Consider the following 18477-nt stretch of genomic DNA (forward strand, 5'->3'; position numbering starts at 1 on the left):
CAGCCAGTGGAAGGACGCCTTTCCCTAGAAGCTGCCTTATCAGAACCAATCATGTTTGGATGGGGCTTTAACTCTTTATTGTGAGTTCGCTGTCTGTGTGAAAATTGTTAGAAAAAGTGCCACGTCTTCCTGGGAGTGTGTCGGTTGGGGGAGTCCTGAACTTGCTTGGCCTAAGCTGTCTCCGCTTTTGGCACATTTTTAACTCTATGAAGTCGGGTGCCTTTCCTCTGCTTTGGTAACATGAGGTTTTTCCTGTGGAACGCTATCTTGGCACTGTGGGTCACGGTTTTGAGTGGAGCTCTGATTCCTGAGCCAGAAGTGAAAATCGAAGTTCTCCAGAAGCCATTCATCTGCCATCGCAAGACCAAGGGAGGGGATCTGATGTTGGTCCACTACGAAGGCTATTTAGAAAAGGATGGCTCCCTGTTTCATTCCACGTAAGTAATTACTGCCTTGCAGGCAGAATGATAAAGGGCCCACCCATTCACACTAGCCTGCGAAGCTAACAGCTCCTTTACCTCTACAAACTGAAACAAAAAACTGAAATACCTGTTTCCCTTTGGAGAAAGAAAATTGTCAAACCTGTTCTATACGTGAAGACCATGAAAGGAATTCCTGGATGCATGGAGTCTTGACAAATTAATTTCATTATCATTTCATTCTATATAAAATTATATCTAGAGTATTTGAGGTTTTACAGACATACTTAGGTTGTAATTAAGCAGCAAATAGAAAAGGCTTAACAGAATTTTCTGTCTTGAACTCCATTCCATAGGTTAAAATATCTGATTCCCCTTTTAATTGTGAAAAAAAAATGTTAAAGTGTGTCATTTTTCTTCAACAGCAAAATGCACAATCATCTATTTGCCTGCTTCTAAAAGATACACAAATAACTGTTTCAAGCGACCTGTTTAACTTCTTGGCAGGTGGCATTTTGGCCAAAGCACAGGATGACAGAAAGTCATTCCTTCTAGAAAGTCAGGCTTCATCCATGGCAAAGGTGTGGTTATAGAAGTAAAAAGTAGAAGGATTTCCGGATGTTTTACACTCGCTTTTCTTTTTTATAAACAAAGAGATTTGGCAGATAATGTTACCAAGTGTGATGATTTCCACTCAGAAAGTATTTAACCAGCACCTCCTTAGGGCCGGTCAGAAAGTTCACCTTCTAGTCATCTGCATCCATTCATTCATTCAGCCCGTGAAGCCACACCTCTGCCTGGAGATGCAAAGGTTACTAACAAGTTCTGGTCCTCCTGCAGCTTGCTATGTGCAGAGAGGGAAAACACAGGAAAGGGCTCCGTTTATGGAGAGTACAGAATGTCCACTGAGAAAGGATGGCAGCCTGTGGTCCATTGTGCTGATCAGGGAGGATAAAGAAGGAGTGCGGAACACAACAGCCTTGAACGTCACGGGTGGAAATTATCAAGGCCGAACAGGAAGGGGAGAAGATTTTGCAGATGTGGGAATGACATGAGCTAAGTCTGAAGGCTTCCGCTCAATTGAGATCCTGCCGTTTGTTTTAATAAACTGCTGTGAGACATGGTCTCTGTGAGACTTAAGGGTAGTGAATGACAGTCCTCCAAACACTGCTCTGATGAAAGATTTCAAGAACAGTTTGTCAGAGCTTTGTCCTCAGTGCACAGTAGATAGTAACCAAGACTGTGACAGTGCACTTCAGAATCTCAGTTACATTCTTGCTTTTGGTCTGATCCCTTTCATATCTAGTCTAAGTTCTTGTCCGGAGAAGGGCCAAAAACCTGTGCGGACACTTTGTAGCAGTTTACTGCTTGTGTTGTGGTACTTGGTGAAGGGACTGTCGTGTGCAGCCTTCCTGTAAAATCTTAGGCATGTCTAATGGAATATAATGAAAATGAAGAGACTTCATTAAAGACGTCTGCAAGGAGTGTTTTGTGTTGCCAGAGTCATCATCTGTGTGATAACTAGTTTAGCTGTAATAAGAAATGCAGCCAAATGTAGTTAGTGGGAATGATTGCTGCTTCTCTGTTCTTTTTGCCTCCTATGAGGGCCTGTGCAGTAAAAGAAGGAGTGACTGGGCAGTGGTGGTGCACGCCTTTATCCCCAGCACTTGGGAGGCAGAGGCAGGTAGATCCCGGAGTTTGAGGCCAGCCTGGTCTATAAAGTTCTAGGACAGCTAGGACTACACAGAGAAAACCTGCCTGGAAAAAAACAAAACAAAAACACCATTTACCCAGATTTTGTTAACCATGGTACTCATAAACTTAGCCCAAGGATGTTTTCTTCAACCTAAGAATTATCCTGAAATAGGATACTTTTCCATTGAAAGGACTTAACTGCCTAAGCATCCTCAGATCTCCAGTGGTTAAACTATCCCAGTCTCTCGGGATGCCTGGACACCTAGGCCATTCCTTTCCTCTCCGAAACTTGAGGAGCTGCACTCCAGGATTTTCTGAGTATCCCCATAGTAGATCTTTGGAGAGGGCCCGGGTGTAAGTGAAGATGTAGGATGAAAACAGCCTTTGCATGCATCAGAACCACCAGTTCAAGACATTCCCTGAGTTTTTCCTTGGTCTGTTGCCTTCCTGGGAAAGTACGACTTTATCAATAATTTGAACTTAGGGGTTAGGTATATCTGAAGTCAAATACTAGCACACATCACGTCATTTTCTCGCTACAAGGGCAAATACTGAAATAGTTGACCCCCTGTCTTCAGGTTCTATGTCTCTTGATCCAAAACAACTATAGATCCAGAATATTTGAAAACAATATATAGTTATTGAACACGTGGAGAGTTTGTATTGTCATTACCCAGTATAACAACTATTCATATGCATTTACATTATAGTCTGTGCAATCTAAAGATGGTATAATGTATACAGTAGGTTATATGCAACTACTGTGGATTTGAGCTCCTTGTGGTTTGAAGGACAGAGGACCAAATCCTGGGGACAATTTTCCAAGAATACCTATCAATGATAGGATTGTCATTGGCATTTGTCTTAGGGTTTTACTGCAGTGAACAGACACCATGACCAAGGCAAGTCTTATAAAAAACAACATTTAATTGGGACTGGCTTACAGGTTCAGAGGTTCAGTCCATTATCTTCAAGGTGGGAGAATGGCAGTATCCAGGCAGAGCTGAGAGTTCTACGTCTTCATTCAAAGGCTGCTAGTGGAAGACTGACTTCCAGGCAACTAGGGTAGGGTCTTATACCCACACCCATAGTGACACACCCATTCCAACCAGGCCACACCTATTCCAACAAGGCCACACCTTCAGATGGTGCCACTCCCTGGTCCAAGGATATACAAACCATCACAGCATTAGAGACAAATTTACAGTAATACTTACTTTAAAGTATATGTTCAAATTAATTTTTTTTTTTACTATTTTCTCTGCCCTTCTTAAGCTGGCTCAATTTATGAATTTTGTAGCAAGAAAAGTGGGCAGGAAATTGAACTGCTATGAAGACGACTTAGGTCTTAGGTGTGTGTGTTTTTAATCCAAGAATTGCTGTTTCCTTTCATTTCTAAGTTCATAAGCTTAACCACTGATGGGTAGAAACACATGAAGCACAGCAAGAATCTTTGTTTTTAAGTCACACACACACACACACACACACACACACACACACGCACGCACACACACATCTCTAATGTATAGAGTGCTTACCTAGCATGCACAGGGCTCTGGCTTCAATTCCTAGTGGTTAAAAACAAAATGAGCTTTTAAAATTCTGCTGTGTTTCCTTTCTGGCAGTCACAAACATAACAATGGTCAGCCTGTCTGGTTCACCTTGGGCATACTGGAGGTTCTCAAAGGCTGGGACCAAGGCTTGAAGGGAATGTGTGTGGGAGAGAAGCGAAAGCTCACCGTTCCTCCTGCCCTGGGCTATGGCAAAGAAGGAAAAGGTAACCCTGTGTGACCCTCCCTGCTGTGTGACCCTACCTGCTGTGTGACCCTCACTGCTGTGTGACCCTCCCTGCTGTGTGACCCTCCCTGCTGTGTGACCCTACCTGCTGTGTGACCCTCCCTGCTGTGTGACCCTCCCTGCTGTGTGACCCTCCCTGCTGTGTGACCCTCACTGCTGTGTGACCCTCCCTGCTGTGTGACCCTCCCTGCTGTGTGACCCTCCCTGCTGTGTGACCTCACTGCTGTGTGACCCCCACTGCTGTGTGACCCTCACTGCTGTGTGACCCTACCTGCTGTGTGACCCTACCTGCTGTGTGACCCTACCTGCTGTGTGACCCTCACTGCTGTGTCACCCTCACTGCTGTGTGACCCTCACTGCTGTGTGACCCTCCCTGCTGTGTTTCCCTCACTGCTGTGTGACCCTCCCTGCTGTGTGACCTCACTGCTGTGTGACCCTCCCTACTGGGTGACCTTACCTGCTGTGTGACCCTACCTGCTGTGTGACCCTACCTGCTGTGAAACCCTCCCTACTGTGTGACCCTCCCTACTGTGTGACCCTCACTGCTGTGTAACCCCCACTGCTGTGTGACCCTCACTGCTGTGTGACCCTCCCTGCTGTGTGACCCTCACTGCTGTGTGACCCTCCCTGCTGTGTGACCCTCACTGCTGTGTGACCCTCACTGCTGTGTGACCCTCCCTGCTGTGTGACCCTCACTGCTGTGTGACCCTCCCTGCTGTGTGACCCTCCCTGCTGTGTGACCCTCCCTGCTGTGTGACCTCACTGCTGTGTGACCCTCCCTGCTGTGTGACCCTCACTGCTGTGTGACCCTCCCTGCTGTGTGACCCTCACTGCTGTGTGACCCTCACTGCTGTGTGACCCTCCCTGCTGTGTGACCCTCACTGCTGTGTGACCCTCCCTGCTGTGTGACCCTCACTGCTGTGTGACCCTCCCTGCTGTGTGACCTCACTGCTGTGTGACCCCTACTGCTGTGTGACCCTCCCTGCTGTGTGACCCTCACTGCTGTGTGACCCTCACTGCTGTGTGACCCTCACTGCTGTGTGACCCTCCCTGCTGTGTGACCCTCACTGCTGTGTGACCCTCCCTGCTGTGTGACCTCACTGCTGTGTGACCCCTACTGCTGTGTGACCCTCCCTGCTGTGTGACCCTCACTGCTGTGTGACCCTCACTGCTGTGTGACCCCTACTGCTGTGTGACCCCTACTGCTGTGTGACCCTCCCTGCTGTGTGACCCTCACTGCTGTGTGACCCTCACTGCTGTGTGACCCTCACTGCTGTGTGACCCTCCCTGCTGTGTGACCCTCACTGCTGTGTGACCCTCCCTGCTGTGTGACCTCACTGCTGTGTGACCCTCCCTGCTGTGTGACCTCACTGCTGTGTAACCTTCCCTGCTGTGTGACCCTCCCTGCTGTGTGACCCTACCTGCTGTGTTTCCCTCACTGCTGTGTGACCTCACTGCTGTGTGACCCTACCTGCTGTGAAACCCTCCCTACTGTGTGACCCTCACTGCTGTGTGACCTCACTGCTGTGTGACCCTACCTGCTGTGTGACCCTCCCTGCTGTGTGACCCTCCCTGCTGTGTGACCCTACCTGCTGTGTGACCCTCCCTGCTGTGTGACCCTCACTGCTGTGTGACCCTCCCTGCTGTGTGACCCTCCCTGCTGTGTGACCCTCCCTGCTGTGTGACCCTCCCTGCTGTGTGACCCTCCCTGCTGTGTGACCCTACCTGCCCTGTGACCCTCCCTGCCCTGTGACCCTCTCTGCTGTGCAGCTCCCAATGCTTCCCTCTCAAGAGGAAACCTGCCATCTTGCTCTAACAATGCAAGAAAAGTGTCTTGATTTGAACCTTTGGGATAGGTTCATCAGATGTAGTTTGATGGATGGCTGTGTCTAGTTACAGCCAGGAAGTCTTCCACACCACAGCTCTCACTGGGAGAGTTGCATTCTTGCTTTTAAACCTATTTGTAAAGTTCTCAATAGCTTAATTTTATTTTATTTATTTATTTTTGGTTTTTCAAAACAGAGTTTCTCTGTGTAGCCCTGGCTGTCCTGGAATTTGGTCTTTAAACCAGGCTGGCCTTCTAACTCAGAGATGTGCCCGCCTCTGCCTTATGAGTGTTGGGATTAAAGGTGTATGCCACCACTGCCTAGGTGTGTGGTCCACACAGCTTTTGTGGCATTTTTTTCCAAGGCACTGACACCTGGTATTTTAGCTGAATTCATGTAGCGCTCCAAGGGCTGTCGGGTGATGCTTATCAGCTGGCCCCAGAGGTAGTTTCTTCAACCACTGTGTTGTTATTAACCAATTGGGACTAACTTGAGTGTGTTATAATTGGGGTTAGCCATATAAGATGTAGCTCACTTATTAAAAGTGCCATTTGCAAAAAATAAAAAAAATTTTATGAAAGATGTACAATGTAAAAGTAGCAAATAGATTTTGTGTCTGTCTAGCTTTCCCCATGGGAAGTATATGCACATGGAAAGCAGATCACATTGGATAAAATATTAATAGTGTACTGTGATTCTGAGAATTACATTCATTTCTGAGTCTATCTTACAAATTCTCTATGAAGAAAACGTAGTTCTTATAGTGTGAAGAAAATAATTGTAAGAAGTCATCAGAAGCAGGTAGAGAATCAGTCTGATGTGGTGTAATAGACCTCATGGCACTTTTCAGCCAAGCATAGCCACTGACAAAGTATGGGTCAAGATTCCTTGCCTGTTTCCTAGGGAGGTTAAGCGCTGTATGTGCCTATGATGTACTCCGAAGCAGGTCTGGCTGTCTAAGCTATGTTCCGCTGCTGTGGCTATTAAACACATTCAGTTCTAATTATATTCTTTGCAGGGGAAATCGAGCATCCTAGAAGAGGTTTCTCTAGTGCCTAGATGTAATCTTTCTCTTCCCCGTGTCTCTGCTCTTTCAGTACTAACTCTATGCAACAGGAGTAGTCGTCCGTGACCTAGTTAGTTCAGCTTCACTTCGTAGCATGCAGAGATCTAAGGCTGAGTTATTTCCTTTGGTGTCATGGAACTAATTCTTCTACTATGTATTTACCACTAATTTTGTAGTATTTTAGTACATGCTTGCATGCCTCCTTGGAAAGACACCAGCTTTCCCACCGGTCTAGTGCATGTCCCTTCCCTGTCTCCATCAGCAACGGTAAGCTTTGGCTCATCCTGTGAGTGCTTTTCTCTTAGAAACTGACTACCCTTTCATAGAACTTTGAGGAAATGGGGACACAGTGAAGTCTTGTCTAACAAGTGTATCCTGACCTCTGTACCCTGACCTTTGTATCCTGACCTTTATATTAAATAGAGAAAGCAAGTTTGAACAACAACAAAAAAAGCCTAAAATTCCAAGAAAGTTTGTTTCTTTGACTCTTAGGGTTTTTGTTTGTTTGTATCCCCAGATTTTTAACAAGTTTTTTTTTTAAACTTTTAAAGATGTGTTAGTTTCCTTTCAGAAGTTGATTTAGATTTCCCTTTTCTGATTAGATGTCTCAACAAATAAATGCATAAAGTCCTATGTCAGAAGGTATCCTAAGTTGTTGAAAAATTTAAATGTTCCTTTATTACTTTTAAAACCATGAAACATCAGTCCCTATTTATCAAGAACAACCCCGAGGGTATTATTTTTTTGTATGGATATTCCCCCTTTGTCCTCTCCATGATACCTAAGGTAGAAAATTGTCAATCATTTTACAGATAAGGGACAGAAGCCGAGAGGTGGCAGATGTGAAGTTCAGTTGCGCTCCATGTTCACAGAGCTCCCACTATTAAATACTGCCTCCCAGTGGTAGACACTGTAGTGACAGCCCTGTGTACTTGAGGGTCAAGACTTTCTGATCTAAATTATCAAATCTCTTATAATGTATTTCAGTCTGAATTACTCAAGTCCTTTAGAAGTCATTCTTGACGTGTGACATGAAGGGCCTGGAATTGTATTTGAAAGTTAGTGTCAAGGCCTTTATCATATCCACCTGTGCATGTGTTTTTACTGCTACCCAAACGCAGTGCTTTTCTTCTGCCAGTTTGGGTGGTTATTCCTCCCTCTGTTCTACTTTTCTTTCCTGGGTAAAGTGTGATCTAGAAATAAGTGACTTCTACTATCTGTGACCATGGTAGAGCGCCTCTTCATTGAATGTAGTTAGAATGTCTGCTACTGTAATTGATTTTGTTATGAATACTTTTAGATCTTGTAAATAAAAATTTCCCCACCTCCTCATATCAGGTAAAATCCCCCCAGAGAGCACACTGATATTCAACATTGACCTCCTGGAAATTCGAAATGGCCCAAGGTCCCACGAGTCGTTTCAAGAAATGGACCTCAATGACGACTGGAGACTCTCTAAGCAAGAGGTGACTCTACCTTCTGCCTCTCCTCTGTTTTTCTTCTGCTTTTATTTTAAGCTCCCGTTTTTAGAAATACCTGAGCTGCCAGGAGAAGAAAAACAAGTTTTCTTCAAAGGAGTGACAATGGATATGTCAGCCAGACCCAGGGCAGGGCTCAAGCTCAGAAGTAGTGGCCAACATAAATCGGACCCCATGGTTTTTAGTGGGTTTTTCCTTTTCTTCCCCACCTTGAGACTGATTTGTATCAACTCCCATTCGGCTCTTCTTTATACCTGATTGTGCCATTTTATTCCCAAATACACACACTGTATTGACAATCTTGTTTCCGCCTTGAATTTTCTACCGGTTTTTGTTGTCTTTTATGAGCCTATTCCAGTGAGGGGCGAAGAGTTAAATGAGATTGATAGCAATATATTTACCTGGCTAGGCTGTAACTATTTCTTTTTATTACTATTATTTTTTAATTAATTATTTTATTTATTTAGATTTCAAATGTTGTCCTCCTTCGAGGTCTCCCCTCCATGAATCCCACTGCACCACCACCACCTTTGCCTCTAAGAGGGTGCTTTTATGCCCATACAGCTACCCGCTCCCTCCTCACCCCTCTAGCATGCTCCTTCTCTGGGGCATCAAGTCTCCACTGGGGTGGGGGTTCCTTTTTTAAGAGAAAGAACATGAAATTGGATGGAGGGAGGGAATCTGGGAGAGTTGCAGGTCGGGAAAGAATATGATAAAATATACTATACTATACATAAGTTCTCAAAGAGTAAGTGATAAGGAAATTTTTATTTAGGTAAAATATTATTTACAGCTTTCCCCAAAGTGCTTTGAAAGTCGCCCTTTTTTGGTAGGAAATCACTGCTTAGGGGAGAAGTGTGTTGGCTGAGGGGCGTGCCTTCTCTTCTAGGGCGCTTCCCTTCTCTCCTGGGCTTAGCGTTGACTGTGTCAGCCAGGGATCTTGGAAAGCATTTCTTTCTTCCATGACAGTAATGACTGCATGAGACACGCGTGGGTCCTGGGAACTTTCCCCTGTGGATGGTTTCTGCCGAAGATGGCCGACTGGCTGTTGAATGGCTTTCAGAGAACTCTCCAAGGGGCGGTTTGCCTGGCCAAGTCTGTCCAAGTCAGCCTCCTCGGGAGGGCATTTCTGGATTTTACACAGAGGGGAATTCTTCCTCGGCCACCTGAAGGCCTGGCTTTTGAGGTGGGAGGAAGAAGAAGGGTTTTTCCGTGTCTCAAGCCTTCCCCGGCGTCAAGGCTGTTGTGGAGAGAGAGCAGAGGTAGACACACGTCTGTGGTTCTCTCTGCCTGACCCCAGTCAGCGAGGTCCCAGCGGAATGCTTGGTGGGTTTTTTGTTTTGTTTTGTTTTTGTTTTTTCGAGACAGGGTTTCTCTGTGTTGCCCTGGCTGTCCTGGAACTCACTCTGTAGACCAGGCTGGCCTGGAACTCAGAAATCTGCCTGCCTCTGCCTCCCAAGTGCTGGGATTAAAGGCGTGCGCCACCACGCCCAGCTTTGAGCTTCACTCTAAGAGCCAGGAACTGATGTTGTCTCAAACAAAATTACTGGGGACCAAGGGAACTTGACCAATACTAATGGGTTTGTTTCTTTGTGGTTTTGTTTTGTTGCATGTTGCTTTGACTGAGACAGGATCTCCCTGTGATGTCCAGGCATGCCTTGACTTTGTGACCCTCCTGCCTCAGCTTCTTGAGTGTGGGATTTAGGGTCCCTGTCACTGGGTTTCAAACGCTGTGGTGTTAACAGTTAACCTTTCCCCTCTGTCCAAGATAAAAGGTAATTCTCTCTCACTAAAAACAAACAAACAAAAAATTATATGACATTCTCATGACTTAAAAAAAAATCAACTGATTGAAGTTAATAATATATACGAAGAAGTCTTTAACTGGGCATGGAACTCAGTGGCCTAGCATTTCCTTAGAATGCGCAAGGCTCTGAGATCAATCCTAAGCACGTCATAAAAGAGAAGTGTTTACTCTGCCCATGTCCTCTTCAGCCTTCACTGGGTCCCTTCACCTCATTTATTACTTTCTAATGTATTTTTCCAGTGTTTACACAAATATTATTAGTTCACCTTTTCTGACTCAAAAGGTTGGAAAGACGTACATACTATTTAGTAGCTCCCATCCATCATTCACAGAACAGCGTCTGCATTAATTCAGACAATAACTTTGTTTCCTCCTCCTGGCCCCCTTGCCCTCCCCCAGGCCTCCCCCACCTTACTTTTGCTCCAACTGCATTATATCACGTTGCCCTAAATAAATAGCACATACTGACAGGTCAGAGTTTAGGGAGAGAGGACTGAGATCACTGGTCCATACTGGGAGGATGGGGACGGGATGGCAAAGGGTGATACAGGTTGGGTTGCAGTTTCATGAGGAGTTGGAAGCAGCATTTCGGTTATGCGTTTTTATGCATATGATTTGCATATGTGGTGCAAGTGTGCAGTGTGTACACCCATGAGTGTATGCCCATGAGTGAGAGGCCAGAAGAGCGGGACACCAGGTGTCTTCCCCCACTGCTGTCTGCCTTATTGCCTTGAGATTGTCACTGAGTCATTTTGGCTAGTTTGGCTGCCTTAGTTTTGGATCTCTCCTTTTCTTCTCATTGCAGCTGGGGTTGCAGGCACATGCACCTTTTGCAGTGCTGGGCGTTTGAAATTGGGTCCTCATGCTTCTGCACAAATGGTCTCAGCCACTGAGTCATCTCCCCACTCCTCCATTGTATTTTAAAGACAATAGAAAACTGTAGCATAGACACTCACAAGACCCTGCTTTGATTTCTAAGTTCACAGGCTCTGCTGGTGTGGCCTCATCACAACTGGTACACAGTTCTTTCTACTCGTAGACTTGGGTTCAAATAAAAAGGGAGACTGGAATCATATTTTAGGAAGAATGTCTAGGATTCTGACTCTTCCAAGAAAAGAAAACCCAATGAAACCAGTGTATCTGAAAGCAGCCATCCTTCAAGTGCACAGCTGTGTTTGTCTCAGTATGTGCTGCTGAGCCAAACTGGCCGAGGAACACAGCTACAGGACAGTTGGGACTAGTGGTCACTCTGTAGGCCCCACTGCTGACGGCGCTTTGTTTGCTTATTTGTTTCATCAGAGAAAGCTGATTTGGTTCTAGCACATAATTGTTTCAAACCTCTTGATTATGAATGCTTAAAGTCAGCCAGGCAGTGGTGGCGCACGCCTTTAATCCCAGAACTTATGAGGCAGAGGCAGGCATATTTATGAGTTCAAGGCCAGCCTGGTCTACAGAGTGAGTTCCAGGACAGCCAGAGCTACACAGAGAAACCCTGTCTTGAAAAAACAAACAAACAAACAAACAAACAAACAAACAAAACAAAAGAAGTGTAAAGCCTTTCCAAAAATGGTTTCTGATATATGATGTGTATATTACATATTACATATTATATATAATAGATACATATTTAAACCATTAGCTTTTGATTAGTATTATAATTTTTGTTTTTTTTTACCATTGTATTAAGTGCTTAAATTGTTCTTTTTTTCTAGATTTATTTATTTTATTATATGTAAGTATACTGTAGCTGTTTTCAGGCACACCAGAAGAGGGCATCTGCTCTCATTACAGATGGCTGTGAGCCACTGTGTGGTTGCTGGGATTTGAACTCAGGACCTCCGGAAGGCTAGTCAGTGTTCTTAACCACTGAGCCATCTCTCCAGAGCCCCCCTTTTAAAATTATTTATTTATTTATTTATTTATTTATTTATTATATGTATATAAGTATACTGTCACTATCTTCAGACACTCTAGAAGAGGGCATCAAATCCCATTACAAATGGTTGTGAGCCACCATGTGGTTGTTGAAAATTGAACTCAGGACCTCTGGAAGAGCAGTCAGTGCTCTTAAATGCTGAGCCATCTCTCTAACCCCTGTTGTTTTTTGAGACAGGGCTTTTCTATGAAGCCCTGGCTGACGCAGAGATCCACTCGCTTCTGCTGGTATCAAAGGCATGCACTACCATGCCTGGCAATAGAGGATTTCCTATTACACATTTACTTCTTAGTTTCAGCAAAGTGAGTTATAACATTCAAGTAAGCCAGGAACCACATAGCATAATTTGTTTAAATTCTTCTTTAATCATTACATGTCAAAAAATACACACACATTAAAAATATAGTTCATAAGAGTGTTCCTCTTGGGGCTGGAGAGGTGATTCGGTGATTAAGAGCACTGGCTGCTCTTCTAGAGAACCCAGGTTCGATTCCCAGTACCCACGTGGCTCACAACTGTCTGTAACTCAAGTTCTAGCTGACCTGATGCCAGGTGACTGTTTTTGAACTCTGTGGGCACCAGGCATGCATATGGTGCACAGACAAACATCAAATCCTCATAAAAATAAAAATGACTCTAAAAAAAAGAATTTTCCTCTTCTATAAGTTACATTTTAAAATAATATTTAAAAAATTAAATTTCACAAACTTCTGGAAGATTTTATGATGTTAACAACTTATTTGAAGTGCATTTTATTCAATAGTTATAGTATAATGCTGTGAAAATATTAGCCACGGCTAACAGAAAAATGCATATATATATATATATATATATATATATGTATCTAAACATTTAAAAGTTATGTTAGTTCTCTCAACGCTTTAAAATGCTGCCCAAACAGTTGTTAAATCCTACATTTTAATTTTCAAGTAAATCAGAATAACAAACAATTTGAAAGCCATATCAAATAAAACACCAAAATAAAGTCGAACTTTCATAACATTTAGTGTCTGTGTCCCCTGCTTTGGGCCCTCCATTATTCCTTAGTGCCTGATCAGTACATTTTGCTGATGGCACCCTGCAGCAAGCAGATCTCTCTGGGCTTGTTTGCCACTCTTGATTCTTTTGTGACTGGAAGACTTCACACACATTGTTGTAGCAATAGCTGTGGCTGACTGTACTGTGTGGAGTTAATAAAGAAACCATTTTCACACTTGAAGAGTAGTAATACATACCATTTCGAGTTAGAGAAGATATTGGTGCATAATCCAGGAATTTAAACTGCTTTAAATTGGAGCTGAGATGGTAGCTGTCAGTGAAGTACTTGCCATTCATACACGATGACCCAAGTTCTAGACCTAGAATCCAAGGTGGAAAAACTGTTGGGTGTGGAAGGGTGTATGTGTAATCTTAGAGCTGGCAAGTGGACACAGGCAGATCCTTAGAAACTGCTAGCCAGTTAAAATGGCCCACTCACCAAGTTACAGGTGAGAGACTATGTCTCAAAAACCAAGACTCCAAAGAACGACATCCAAGGTTGGCTCTGGCCTCCATAAACACAAGTACACGTGTGCGTGCGTGGACAAGCACCTGCACATACTCCTAAGAACACCCGCAAATTTAAATGAGCTGTGAACTACAGATTCTTAAATTAAATGTTGGCTTCTTAATGTGAAATTATAAGGATAAAAGTGAATCCAGCTAAAAACAAGCAAACGGACTGGGCAGATGGCTCTGTGCATTTAGTGCTTGTCATGTAAGCTTGGGGACCTGAACTGGTATTCCCTAGTACCTTGCAAAACAAAAGTAGAGGGCGAGAGTGCATGCCACAATCCCAGCACTGGTCATGCTCGAGTGCGCACGTGCGTGTGTGTGTGTGTGTGTGTGTGTGTGTGTGGTGCGGTAGAGACCAGGAGCTCCCGGAGTCTTACTTGTTGGCCAGCCAGAGTGGCAATCAGTGAGCTACAGGTTCAGAGAGAGAGAGAGACAACATCTCAAAAACAGGCAGAAAGGCAGGGAATAGGTTTTAATAAAAAACCTTGTATTTGATGCAAAGATATATATATATATATATATATAATTTTGATGCATTATATTTGGTGTCTCCAACATAGCCATAAAGCAAAAGTTTGTTTTAATTCCTGTAGGAATGGGTCATGGAGTTATTTTTGTTCTTGCTTTATAGCATGGCAGTGATGCAATGTGGGTTACTAATGAGAGCCAGCTGTTAATTACAGCTGTTTTTTTGCAGGTTAAAGTGTATTTACAGAAGGAGTTTGAGAAGCATGGTGCCGTGGTGAATGAAAGCCATCACGATGCTTTGGTGGAAGATATTTTTGATAAAGAAGATGAAGACAAAGATGGATTTATATCTGCCAGAGAATTTACATATGTGCATGACGAACTGTAGGGACGCGCCTGCCATTTTATACACGTTCATTTCTAATGGAAAGGCAGCACCTTTGAACAAAGCTTTTCTCTTTGCCTTTCTTGTTTTTAGTTTTATATTCTTTTTCTATTATTTAAAGAACCTCAGAGACTTTGTAAATATCGGATCTTTCTGGTGAGTTATTGGGCAGGAACGGTTGTCTTTGAGTAGAGGACTCCCAGGCCGCTTCTGAGCTCACACGGGAGCTGGCTTTGCTTCCTTGCTTCTTTCTAATGGTAGCATGGCAACTGGAAACACACCCCAGCACACACACAAGGTGTAGCACGGACCAGAGTCCTGTACTTCTCCCTCCCTCTGTCTTCTCAAAGTCCAGTTACTGGCATATTTGAAAGCTTTTGTACTAGTTCAAGGCTTGCTATTTTCATGTTATAGTGGTTTTTTTCTTTACCTGCTTTTGAGTCCCTGCTTTTGGGCAGGAGGAATATGGTGGACCTTATTCCTTAACAGCTCTGGCCTTACTGTGGAGATATATAATGTTGATAAATGAGGGAGGTAGCAACTCATGAATAGGTGGTCAGAGACGTCCTAGTGGCTAATAAACCATTACAATAAGTCAGACAAATAATATATTTGTTTCCTCGTAATCAACACACCAAAATATGGCAGGCATGGCAGAGAGTTGTATTGATAATCAATATTTACTTTTTAGGCTACCAAGTTAGCCTTCTGGTTCTTAAATAAATAAAGTTTACAGCTAGTATATTACTTTGCAACAGCTTTGAATCCTGGGAGAAATTAGTATGTCAATGAAACTTCCCCATTTCTGAGTCATGAAAAATAAGGCTAACCAATAACAGCTACTATTAATACCGGGGTTTGAACACTGATGTTTATCATTTTATCTCACATTGGCTTCCAAAAATGACTACTACTTCTGTGTTTTAGATTGTTTTTAATCAAATTGGCTTTTATCTTAAAACAAACTTCCCAGATCTCCATTTGTTAGGAATAGCTCCTCATAGTTTACATGTGCACGATTGCCTGACTAGGGGTGTCTGACACCCCTGGGAAGCTGCTGGGTCTTGGGGTACTTCTTTATAGGTGAGAAGCTCTGTTCAGAGATTGGCTGGTGAGCCCAGCCTTGGTGCCTAAGCTGTAGATGCACCTTCAGTCCCTGAGTTCAGCCTTCCACTTCTCTGCTAATGAAGATGCAGCAAGTTTGTATCTCTCTCTTGGTCCTCATTTCCCTTAGCATCTTCACCTCTGGGGATAATTCCTGCCAGTTCCCGGCTGATCACAGCTTCCCTTAGGATCCAGGAAGGTCTGTGTTTCTGAGAATAGTCTTGCTTTGTGTGTCACCCTCCCAGTAACCCAGTGAGAGGCGTTAGGTGTATGTCTTATGGCATCTAAGTTCACCTTTCCTGTCACTTCCTGTTGTTTGTAGACACTGTATTGCAACAGTAATTCTGCATTGACATTGTTATTGGCTAGAATTACTCAAGGGCTTGTTCTTGAAGATGTCGGGGGTAACTGTAACTGTTGCCATCGGCATTTTTCTGGGGAGGTTGTGAGAAGGCCTGTGAGTGTCGTGGACCAGTGGTGTGTCTTGAAGGCTGCTTTGTTCCAAGCTGCCACCACCATCTGTGCTGGAGCAGTGAAGAAGAAAGAATCTTGACCGCTCAATTACATGGATTTTTATCAGATCTCAGCCAAACTTTCAAACAAAAGTATGAAAGAAAGGCATACCTGGAGATAATGGTTGTTAAAGCCATCTGCCATTGTGTATAGCAATGCCTTTGCACCCTCCCGTTAGTGCGAATAATCAAATACCAAATGTGACTTCACATGTATATACTTTGACTCCTGGCTGCTCTCTGTGTAATATTTAAATTTCTATGTCTATTGTGACACTCTTTTTGAAAATAAAGTTTATTTGGTAAATAATTAGTTTTGTACATGTACATGTGTGGGGTGTTTGTGTATATATATTCACATATGTGGGGGCCCAGAGTATGTGCAGGTACATGTGTCTTCCTAGGTTTTCCCACCTCATGCATGGAGGTGGGGCCTCTCAGAACCTCCCGCTTTTCTCTTTGGTCTTTGCTCTTCGTTTTGGCTAGCCTGCTTGCTGCAGAGGTTCCATATCTGCCTCCCATGTAGTGGGGTTATATGTAAACCACTTTGCACAGTGGCTTTTTTTTTTGTTTTGTTTTTAATGTGGGTTCTGGGGAGCTGAACTTTAGTCCCCAGATGTTCAAGGCAGGTGTTTTACCCTCACTCATCCCCTCTACCCTGGTTTTTTGAAAAAGGAACACTATTAAAGCAGCTTTGCCCCTCCCTCCCTCCCTTTTTGTCCCCACTGAGGATTGGGCCTTCTGCATGCTAAGTCACTGACCTACACCCCTAGTTCCTCTACCGTTTTATTCTAGTATTCATGGCAAAACGATGGGCAGTCTCTGGAGATGGGTGGAGTGACATGGTCTGTCTCTGAGCTGCTGCTCTGTGGTGGTCTGTCATGAAAGCAGTTGTTTCCAATTTGCATTAAACCTTGAGCATTCAGGGCAGAAATTGATTGCGAATTTCACACAGGCCTTATGGGGGGAGGCGGGGCAGGAGAGGAGGCGTTACCACTGTTGTTTAGGTTTGACACTTTATTGCGTGTGTAGCAGGTGGACATGATCTCTGCCTATTGGGGGAATCAGTGTTATCAAATGCTTTATGCGATTACATGGGATGCTGGCTTTGCACAAATAACAAGAAACAATCATTTCTGCTTCAAATGAAGCAATTAGCTGTTTGGGATTTTGCTTTGTGTGAATGAATTGTACTTATTCATGAAGTAAAATTACATCCACGAGTTTAGAGTTCCTCATGGTCCCTCTCTACAGAACTGAACAGTGAGTGTGGTGGGGGAGGGGGATTCTTGTTTGAGAATACCAAGAAGGAGTTGATTTGATGACTTGTTATGGAGAAATTTCTTTCATGTTTCATTTTAAGAGAAAATTAGCACTGTTGTGAAAACCCTGGAAGGGGTGGTGGTGGAATAACTTCTTTTCTAGAGATACAAAGCACTTAAAAGTGGTCCTATTGGACCAAAGAGCTGCATCCTGCTCTCCAGTCGCCACCACAGAAGCAAAAGATGCCCAGAGGTCCAGATGTCACTGTGATGAGCAAGCATGTGGTGGAGAGATGAAAGAGAAAGAGAAGAAGAGCCCGTTTATGCACTATGAAAAGGCAAAACTGGAGACACGAGGGTGGTGAGGAACAGCCTGATGTGAATAGTCTGTGCTGCCACCTGAGGTCATGGTGATGCCCTGGACCATGCTGCTGCCAAGGGCTCTTTCCATGGCCCTGAGCAGTGGAGGTCTTTGTCTATGTCCCTAGCCCATGCTACCACCAAAGGCCATGCAGACATCCCTGGTCAGGGCTGCTACCTGGGGCCATGATGGTGTCTCAGGGCTGTGCAGAGCTGGCCCTGCCTCTTTCTGGCTGTAGCACATCTCTAGAAGAATACAAAATCAGATTAACAGCAAAATGAATTATTCTTTTAATGTGGTGTGTGTATGTGAACATCTGTGTATGTGTGTGTCTGTGAGTGTATAACTTGATACTAAAACATTTAGAACTTGGAACATTTGGGGTTTTGGGCTTTTCAGGTTAGAGATGCTGTACTGGTAAAAAGACTTAGAAAATATTTTTTAAGGTTTCTTTATTTTTATTTTACATGTATAGGTGTTTTGACCCCATGTGTATCTGGGTACCAGAAGTGTGCCTAGTATCCTCAGAAGCCAGAAGAGGTCATCCATCAGGTCCCCTAGAACTCTACCTGGAGATACAGACTGTTGTGAGCCATCAACCAGGTGGGTATTGGGAACTAAACCTGGGTTCTCTGAAGAGCAGCCAGTGCTCTTAACCACAGAGCCACCTCCCCGGCCCCTTTACAATCATGTGTGAAATCTAAAATACTTCAGATGTAGAGCATTGTGGTAAGGGATATCCAACCTGTAACGTGAAACATGCATGGCATTCTATACTAAATATAATAACTGGGAGTTTCTTTGGTA

The 18477-nt window shown here is 43.9% G+C and overlaps 1 protein-coding gene across 1 annotated transcript; it reads left to right on the forward strand.

Annotated features, from left to right (window-relative positions):
* Positions 1 to 103: 103 nt before the first annotated feature.
* On the forward strand, positions 104 to 16357 carry Fkbp14 (FKBP prolyl isomerase 14). The gene is made up of 4 exons (XM_085840605.1): positions 104 to 437; positions 3740 to 3891; positions 8142 to 8269; positions 14276 to 16357. The coding sequence occupies exons 1-4, from the start codon at positions 241 to 243 to the stop codon at positions 14432 to 14434; spliced, it is 636 nt and encodes a 211-aa protein (XP_085696731.1). The 5' UTR covers positions 104 to 240; the 3' UTR covers positions 14435 to 16357.
* The last annotated feature ends 2120 nt before the right edge of the window (positions 16358 to 18477 follow it).

The sequence above is a fragment of the Mus caroli genome, unplaced genomic scaffold (assembly GCF_978045245.1).
Source record: "Mus caroli unplaced genomic scaffold, Mus_caroli_1 scaffold_7, whole genome shotgun sequence".
NCBI classification, from domain to species: Eukaryota; Metazoa; Chordata; class Mammalia; order Rodentia; family Muridae; genus Mus; species Mus caroli.

Coding starts and splice junctions, on each gene's coding strand:
- Fkbp14 (XM_085840605.1), top strand. CDS start 241: ATGAGGTTTTTCCTGTGGAACGCTATCTTGGCACTGTGGGTCACGGTT. Junction 438..3,739: donor GGCTCCCTGTTTCATTCCAC/GTAAGTAATTAC, acceptor CCTTTCTGGCAG/TCACAAACATAACAATGGTC. Junction 3,892..8,141: donor CTATGGCAAAGAAGGAAAAG/GTAACCCTGTGT, acceptor TCCTCATATCAG/GTAAAATCCCCCCAGAGAGC.